Source organism: Vicia villosa, linkage group LG3, assembly GCF_029867415.1.
Source record: "Vicia villosa cultivar HV-30 ecotype Madison, WI linkage group LG3, Vvil1.0, whole genome shotgun sequence".
NCBI lineage: Eukaryota > Viridiplantae > Streptophyta > Magnoliopsida > Fabales > Fabaceae > Vicia > Vicia villosa.
The window spans coordinates 61152919-61162370 of record NC_081182.1 but is presented as its reverse complement, the minus strand read 5'-3'; the positions used below and the strand labels follow the sequence as shown (position 1 = coordinate 61162370).

Genomic DNA, 9452 nt, shown 5'->3' with positions numbered 1-9452 from the left:
TTCCAAAAAAAAAAAATACCCATAGTCCAAGATATATATTACAAATCATTTACACCATCCAACAATACATGACTAATGGATATTCATTGCATTTAACATCGCAACACCAGACATATAGTTACCACGACCATTATCCTTCTGGATTGCAATCAATTGCATAACACAAAAGTATGAACAAAACTTGCTACAGTTACTAGTAACATATTTTTATAGAAAACTTAATTGTCATAGTTTTAAGTATGCTTAATTGCAGTTTTACACTAAAATAATTATAATAATAATAATAATAAAACCCTCCATAATTGTAGCTTCTCCTACACTTACCTGTATTCCATCTTAACTGCAACATTTTTTATGACAAGTTAACTGCAACAACAACTGAGAATTTGCTTTAAATTAACCATATAACACTAGAACAGCTTTAGTAAACAATTTTCATGTTATCAAAATTTACTTTACAGGTAAGAGAAGAAAAAGGCAACAGAAAAAACTCTCCCCCACCAACTGATACTTACCAAACTCTAAAACTAAAACAAGAATCAACATTTCTCACAAACCAAACAAAACTCTTAAATTAGAGTTCAATTGGAAAAGTGAGAGGTACAAACTAGCAGGACCAAAACAACATAGAGCCTGCAATTGTTTCTAGTTTAATGGTCAATATCAGTTACAGAAGGACAGTACCTTCACATGCCAAGCAATCAGATCATCCTATTGGCAAATTTTCCAGCTTCATGCAGCCAATCGCCTTCACGGAACTCCAGCATTATTTTTAGAGTTTCCAAAAATGTTGCCCTACATAGGACTTCAATCTATCCTGTTTATCGGTTGTCACCGAGCCTGTTTCAGTAGTTACTTGGCCAATTTATATGTGCATGCTGAGGTTGTTGCTGATAAACATTTCCACCGGGACCTACCATATCGACAGCTCCCGCCATTGTCTGTGATTGTTGCAGAAGTGGATGAACTGTCCCGGCTGTCCCTGCTTGTGCAGGGTGGTGATAGACGCCAGCAAAGTTGCCGTGGCCAGCTTGTGTCGGGGCAAAAGTCACATGCTGACCCTGAGGTGGAAGGTTGTAGAATGAACTAGCGGGCATACTGGAAATGTCTCGACCTGGTGCAGCAACCCACATTGCCGAACCTTCACTCTACAGTAGAAAATAGCACATAATTATCATCAAATCTATAACTTTCTGGAACCACGAATCCATAAAAACATAAACACAAATCAAGTACAGCTGAAAAATCCGTCACTGTATTGTTTTTATGATTGTCATGGAGTCTATTTGGATCACATCTCGTTAAATTTAAATATTAATGGAATTCAAAAGGAACACAGACCTGCTGTCCATTGAGGTATACATTGTTTTCCTTGAACTGGGATGAACCGAGATCCTCATTAGAGGTCGAATTCCCTGCAGTTTCTGCAGAATTAGGATTATAATTACCAGCTTGGGAGGAGCCATATGCGCCATAGGCAGCTGGCATTACATAATGAGCTGAGTTAGCTGCATTTGTTCCAGGTTTGTACTGTGGAAGGGGATATTTCATCCCGTTTGCAGCTACAGCGGAAGGAGGTGGATATACAGTGCTGGCCTGAGGCTGTTGAGGAAATGCACCGTTACCCAAATATTGATGGATTGCTGGAGGTTGGAGATAGAATGGTGAAATATAATGACCATACGGAATGTAATTAGGAGAGTAATGAGGAATATGAACCCCACTCGGTCCTCGAAATACGGGGAGAGGCTGCTGAGTAGCTATTGAGTTTTGCATCAGCCCAGCAGCTTGAGTCGCATGTTGTGTCTGACCAGCTGTGGACAAAACAGCTCCCTGCATTCAAAACATAAAATACATAAACTTTAGGCAAAGAAAACTCATGTCTATGTACATAACTCAGATTGAAAATTCAAAGTAGATATATATGAAGTAGACCTATGACATCATATCTTCACCGGAATATGACCTTCCTTGTAAAATTTACTAAGAAATCAAACTAAGCTTCCTAATATTTTTGTAATACAGACACAATTTAAACTGTGACAAGATAAACTTGAAAATAGTCTCAAGAAACGCAAACATATTTAAGACACAGTTTTTCACTTTTGAACATTTCATTTTGTACAGCTGGTTGAAAATAAACTAAGGTAAAAGAACAAAAACACCTTAGTAACCATAATTACACAAACTTTTACAAGCATCGCTTAATAGTTGGAGGTTTCAGTTGGCTTTCAAGATAAAGATGATGTGTTATTAAGTTTTCAAAAAAACACAGCAAATGACAACAAACCCCTCTAAGTTTAAATACCAATAACCTCTTGACAGTATAAACTTGTTTCCTTTTTCCTTTTATATTAGTACGCAACACAATCTCCATAGATAAATAACTGCAATTTTTACAATGCAAACCTCTTGAAGAGACTGAGAACTTGGTGTAGGAAGCACTGGAGCACCGCCATTGTACTTGGTTGTAACCCCGGCAGAAGGTAAAGGAGAAAGACGGCCGTCACTATCAGGACCAGAGCGGTAATACTGGGCGTAGTAATTAGGATCAAACGGCTGATGAACCTATATAAGATCCAATCAAATTTAACTTTGTAAGAAAAAAATGCATAGTGAACTAAACAGGAAACAAACAAACAAAAAATGAGAAAAATAGGTCAGAGGGCTCACAACAAAGCTTGGAAGCCGAGAAATATCTCGTGCCTGAGACTCAGAATTATCAATTTGTGCAGGCTGTGTTTCCAACATTGGGGGCATGAAACCTAAATTGTAGTTCGGAGTATGCACCACTGGGTATTCATTACCTTCAGATGGCATAGTTGAAACGTGTTTGGACTCATTATCCTCTTGAATATTACTGGATGAGACATCCACCTCCACGGATGATGACAAATTTTCTGGTACAGTAGAAGGGAGTGGTTGTGGGTTGTCAGAATAATCTCCGACCACAGACGGAACTGTAGCATTTTGACTGCTGGAGAAAAATATTTCATTAGTCAATAGACCGTATGGATATCATTGGCAAAGAAATAAACAGATATACATAGCAGCAAATGCAAAGCAGAAAACAAAAGAAGCATGTCACAGTTCTAGTAGTAACAAGTACATGCGAGTAAAAGTGTATGTATGCCATAAATTCACTCACTATGCATGTCAAAAGTTTAAAATTTAAGTACACTCACTATCTATGCATGTCAAAAGTTTAAATTTAAGCCTTAACAATGACGACTTATAAGCTATTTTATATATACAACTTTAATCATAAACATATATAACCAATGACTACTTATAAGATAATTAGATTTCTAAAATGTGTACTAAACATATAGGAAATTTCTCAGAAACCAAATTCAAAAACTAGAATTTCCAAATTTTACAACCTTGAGTTCTGCTCCCCTGCAGTTTCTTCAATAGCCTGAGAAACTTTGGAAAGAGTTGAACTCTTTTCGCTCTCTGGGCTGGTAACATAATTTGTAGCAACCCCAAAATTGATTCCCAGGCTCCCAAAGCTAAACTTGCTCTTTTCAGATTCAGGAACCAAAATATGGTTTGGAAGAATGACATGTTGACGTGGTGGAACGCGTAAATTCTCAAGCTTCTTCTGCAGTTCAGAAGCAGCTTCCTCAGAATCAAGGACCTTAGACACAGACGGCAATTGTATCGTAGCTTCAGCTGAAACAACGGAAGACTCGGATACGCTAGCTGGTCCGGAAGCCTGGTTAATTGTATGTGTTGGCTTTGGTTTCCACTCCTTAATAGAACCACCTGTGGTGAAGAAAAACATTATAAATCTAGATCAAACCAACTCGTGATCATAAATGGTCAGCGGGGAAAAAATTAATGCAGTCACACTTAACAACATATCAGGACAAATCTATACAAAATCTTAAAATTCAAAACAACAATGTAACAAGTGAAAGGCACATAAATGCATTCAATAGAACTGGTTTATGACAATACCTTAATGATCATTTAATAACTAACACAATAGATACATACTAATTAAGCAAGTATGATGCCAAGTACTACCATGGTGAAGGAGACTTTACACCTATGTTGTTAATCTCGGATAGCGGCGCGGCGCGGTCAACCCCAAAATAGGAGCGGCGCGGAAGCGGGGAGCGACGCGGGCGCTATTTAAGTATCGCGGACACTAAAAAATATAAATATTTTAATAGCACTTGTATATTATTTTTTATTTTTTTTAAGAGGATTAACTATGTATATAAAAAAACCATTAACTATTATTTTAAAAACTATTTTTTAGCACATATTATTATATTTTTTATAATTATAGTTGAAATATATGGTGGGATATAGCTGTCACATTGAAATTAGTTTTCTTTTGACTTTTCAACCCCTCTCTCACCTTACTAATTAAATATTTCCCTACATTATCTCTCTTCTTTCTCTTTCCACTTACTTTTTTTTCTTCTCTATCCCCACGTCACACTTCTTCTTCCTCTCCCCACTTCATCTCTTCTTCTTCTCTGTCCTCACGACTCCCCACGTCACACTTCTTCTTCTCTGTCCTCACGACTCCCCACGTCACTCTTCTTCTTCTTCCTCTCCCCACTTCATCTCTTCTTCTTCTCTTTCCCCACGTCATCTCTTTTTCTTCCTCTCCCCACTTCATCTCTTCTTCTCTCTCTCCACTTCTTCTTCGATGATGGTCCAATTTGGAAAAACAGAAAAAGCGGCTTGTTCGGACCGCACCCGAACCGCTCCGAACCGCCCCAAGACCCGAAATCGCGGACGCTACACCCGCTTCTCCCTTTCGCGCTGTACCAGTAACAAAGGAAGCGGCTTGGCCAAAATTTCCGCTTCGCACCGCTATAGCGGCCGCTACAACCGCTTTTAACAACATAGCTTTACACGAGGATTCCTATTAAGGTTCAGTCGTAATTTTATAATTCAGTAGAGTGGCTTTAGATCATTTGATCAAAATTAGCCTTTCTTTACAAAATTACTACAATTCTATCAAACCTTCCATATTTTCTGTATCGATTAAGCATCATTCATTCATGTTATCAGGCCAAATTACAGAGAACAAGAAAGCATTATTCTTTCTTTTGTGTATAGAATGAATTTGACAAGCGAATAAAATACACAACAGAGTAAGAGTAAGGACCTAGACACAAAAATATTTATGCATGATGTATATACATCATTGTTTGTCCTCTGTAAGAAACGGGTAGCAATTAAACAAGAAATATCAAATACCGAAGAATATGGACTATGGAGTGCACAACAAGCATCCTTCTTGAACACAAGATATATGAATTACCTTTCTGAAGGCCACCTATTTGTTGTGACCGGTTATTGTAATTGGATGATGGCCGGCTAACTGAGGCGGTCCCATGTATTACTGTTGATGAAGATGGCGCCTCAGAAACGTGATTCTTAGCCACTGCTGGTGATTTTCTTTGACTCTTTCCTTGGAAAGAGCTACCAGCCTCAGAAGCTGTCATACCGTTAATGGAGGAAAATTCTTCATTAATTACATTGAAAAAATGTTAAAATGCAAAAAAAATTGTACGTATAAATGTACTTATAAATGTCCTAACCAGCAGATTTGTTCTCAGACGTGTTGGACACATTTAATTCTGCGGAAGGACGTTGGCCTCCCACTTCCCGCTTAATTGCACCAACAGCACCAGCAAAACGTGAATCATTTGATGGAACAAGTACTGGATCTGAAGAAGAGAAACAGACAGCTGATGACGATGCCGGTCTAGTCCCTAAGCCGTCACTGATGGAAGGCACTGACTCACTTTCAATAACAACTTTTGCACCTTTGTCTGAACTATCAGAAGGAAAATCCTTACTGACAGTAATATTACCACCATCCGATGGACTAATCCTATCCACATTTCCAGTAGATGAAGGGGATGAATTCACATTAGTAGTTCCAGATGATACAGTTGTAGGCCCATTGGCAATAGCTGGAACAGAGCTGCAAATGACAGATAGTTATGTAGTCTGATCGAAATGTATCATAACTTAAATTTGTGTCTATGTAAGAAAGAAATGACAGTCAATATGCTAACTACTTACCTTGTTCCAGAACTTTTTTCTCTAGATTTTGTCTCTTGTGAACCTGGCAAAGGAGGCACACCCTTTGCAGTTTCTTCGTTGGACCTGTTATCTTTGCTTGGTACAGAACTCTTGCCACCTCGAGCATCTGAGAGAAGGCCCGTGGAATATTATTTTAGTTAAGCAAATTCTACTGCCAAACACAATATCTAATAGTAATTGCACATTAGAAATACAGCATCATCTACTACTTTTCATTCAAGTGACCAGTTAAACATGTTAATAAGGGCATGGTAACCAACAACTTGCAAGATGAAAAGTAGCCAAATGCTCCTACATTGTGTTTCAAACATGTTATAAATATAGAGAACTTAAGTTAGCAATGCAAAACTGTTTTAGCAGAGAAATTAGAGGGTTGTAAGCAGGAAAGAGAGAAATAGGGAATAATCAAAGAGCACATGGGTGGGGCAAAAACATAAACAGAATAGCTATTTCACCGTGCACTATGCGATGAGGTGTAAAATTTCCCCGACCACCTCTAACCCCACGTCCTTGGGTGCCAGGTCTTGGATGTGACTCCAAAGTCTCTCTATTGTTAACATTCTGCAGAATCATAAATAAATGAAAGGAAAAACATGAACAGAATTAGCCAGCTAAAACATGGAAGAGCATTAACAAAATATAAAAATCATATTATATAAACAAATAAAACACATTTTCTAAAAGTCCTAAAAATCCCCCATTTGCCTCCAGTGAGCAATTGAAACCCTTCTCCTACCAATCATTGATACATGTACACCTAACAAAATGGCAAAATGGCGTAGTCATGCTTCGGAGCCCACGAGAAATGAACAATTAACAAAATCAAGGGAAGGGAAGAGGGGGGAAAAGAATCCCCTAAACAACCTGAATGAAACATCACAAAAGCAAAGCAAAAACTGCTATATCCGTTCAATGTGATTGATAATAGATACTTAACAACATGCACTTAAAATTAGATATTTGGCTAGGTCTAGGTGTATTTAAAACAAAACAGAAAAAGGCTAAAGACAGCATGGATAGACTTTGAGCATAACAGAGATTTGGATTAATGATCAACATGATGGCTACAATGTAGCAAGCTGTAAGACAAAATATACCTCTTTCCTTCGGTCCTTCTTTCTTTTAACCTCGTGAAATGTATCTGCAAAACAGTTCCTTGATGTTATTTTGTTTGGACATGGATAGTCAGAACCATGAATATGTAACAGTAACAGTATAAGAAGGCCACAACATGCTTGAACAACTTCAAAATGTCATGGTTAATAGCAATACATGAATTGGTGTTGATAATTAAGATGCAAAATTATGAGAGCCTGAAACTTCACATCCAAAACTAATAATTCACATGAGACTGGAAGGAATATATATTAAAAGATCGTGAAAATATTTACCGAAACAACCAACATGATATATGTCAAATTTAACAAGCATAAACCAGAAAATGTGTTGTTTCTACCAAGAACTACGATTGAAATTTACACCAGTTAAGGGCAGTGATATCAAATAGCGGCCATGGCAGCGCTATGGCAGATATACATGGTGGTTTTTAGGCTCGCCGCAATGGTAAATATTGGACGATATTGCGGGTTTTACCGCCATAATCCGCTATACCAGCGCCGCAGAACGGCCGGTAAGGCGGGATTTTGGCTCTCCGCCATGGAAGGGATTTTGTGTTCAGCCATGAACACGGTAGCAATATTGACCGACCGCTATAGCAGCCGCCACAGCAAAGTGTTCAAATATAGACTTCCAATAGCTGACAATGCCCATTATGGCGCACAATAGACAAAATAGCCACAATAGCGAATGAAATCCAAACTCCCCTATCTATATTGGAGGAAACATCAAGGCAATAACCAACTACAGCGAATTGAGGAACCAGAACATAGAATGACCTCACAAAAATAATAAACTAGGAGCCGCTAAATGAGTATCAACTGAGCCTGAACATTTAGAAGCACAAAAATTATAGACCCCAAAAAAAACTGAGTCAAGTTCACAGCTATAATACAAGTCAACCAAACACATCTGATGTGAAACCAGACACTCAAAAACAAACTCCAGAAAACGACTCTTGTCTAAAGTCTAAACACACCTCACCTTTCCTTAGACCAACAACTACACAGCACCTAAGAAAAATCAAAAGGGCATGAAAAAAAACCTAAACTTAACACATCAGAACTTCATCAACAGTAAAAAGAAGCTAACTTTCTATAGACCAAGCTACACAAAACCTCAAAAAAATCAAAAGGGGCAATTTTAAAAATTAAAAAAAAAAAGTCCAAACCTAGCCAAACAAAACTTCACCCCAAAGGGTCCCCACTTCACACTCCAAAAACCCAATTCCACCGACACACTTTCAAAAAACCAAACAAACCCCAGATTTTCAAAACACACAACAAAAAAAATCAATAAGATCAAGATCGAAAAAAATCAAATAAACCACCATAAGACCACGATTATACCCTGAAAGAGAAGCTTCTGAGTAGTCTCGTTGGGATCCATGGAACACTCCTTAAGCATTGCATAAATCTCATCATCACTATGATTACCCGTGATCTCCTTAATATTCTGGATCGTCTTCCTGACACCGCTCGGAATCGAAACCCTGGACCCAGTACCGCTCATGTTTGGAGAAAATTGAAAAGCCACAAACTTTGAAGCTTGAGAGAGAGAGAGAGGGGGAGGAAGAGAGAGAAAGAGAAAGATGGTATTTTTATAGAGAAAGAGAAAGAAGGGTTCAGTGATTTTGTTATGGGTGATGATGCAAAGAGAGACTAACGAAGAAACATTTGAAGTTCGTATAACTTGGCACAAGGTGCGTGTTTTTGTGTGATCCGTTATATAATTATTTCACAATAATAATAATGTTTTTTTTTTCTTTTTCCTTATATATTTTTTAAATAATTGAATGATTTAACTCAAAGTGGAAATAACGTGAGGAATGTGAGGGAAAAAATATATGGTTAGATATTTAGAGAAAATCCATGTATTGGAACAAGAGTAAGGAACAAGATAGAGAGAGAAAAACCAAACAATTATTTATGTTGTTGTTTATATTTTTTTCCTCACACTTGCCTTCTCCTCTCCTTGCAATTTCTTTTGCCTTTCCATACCTTTTTAATTTATTGACTTTGATATTGGTTGTCTTTTCTTTTTCCTTGAACTTTTAAATTCAACTCACCTCATTTAAGATATGTGTGTATCTTATGGGTTGGTTAATGGTTACCTAAAAAGAAAATGCACTTCCTCTATTTTATTTTATGCATTTTTTCTCTATTTTGTAAAATACCTTATTTGTGTGAAAAAAACATAAAAGATTATAATATTTTCAATAAAGGTAATTTATTAAATAAAAGGAAAAAATAAAA

At 37.3% G+C, this 9452-nt stretch overlaps 1 protein-coding gene across 2 annotated transcripts; it reads right to left on the bottom strand.

Annotated features, from left to right (window-relative positions):
* Positions 1 to 367: 367 nt before the first annotated feature.
* LOC131661631 (GBF-interacting protein 1-like) lies at positions 368 to 8934 on the bottom strand. Of its 2 annotated transcripts, none has more exons than XM_058931235.1 (11): positions 8547 to 8934; positions 7179 to 7222; positions 6537 to 6642; positions 6061 to 6187; positions 5571 to 5959; positions 5291 to 5467; positions 3384 to 3768; positions 2674 to 2977; positions 2410 to 2568; positions 1342 to 1833; positions 368 to 1148 (listed from the first exon to the last, which is right to left on the bottom strand). In XM_058931235.1, exons 1-11 carry the CDS (start codon positions 8707 to 8709, stop codon positions 846 to 848), a joined length of 2649 nt encoding a protein of 882 aa, XP_058787218.1. In that variant the 5' UTR covers positions 8710 to 8934; the 3' UTR covers positions 368 to 845. The 2 variants fall into 2 exon arrangements, with proteins under 2 accessions (XP_058787218.1, XP_058787219.1); XM_058931236.1 differs by having other exon boundaries at positions 2674 to 2974; positions 8547 to 8933.
* Positions 8935 to 9452: the final 518 nt, after the last annotated feature.

Coding starts and splice junctions, on each gene's coding strand:
- LOC131661631 (XM_058931235.1), bottom strand. CDS start 8,709: ATGAGCGGTACTGGGTCCAGGGTTTCGATTCCGAGCGGTGTCAGGAAG. Junction 7,223..8,546: donor TCAGAAGCTTCTCTTTCAGG/GTATAATCGTGG, acceptor ACTGTTTTGCAG/ATACATTTCACGAGGTTAAA. Junction 3,769..5,290: donor AATAGGTGGCCTTCAGAAAG/GTAATTCATATA, acceptor TCTTCACCACAG/GTGGTTCTATTAAGGAGTGG.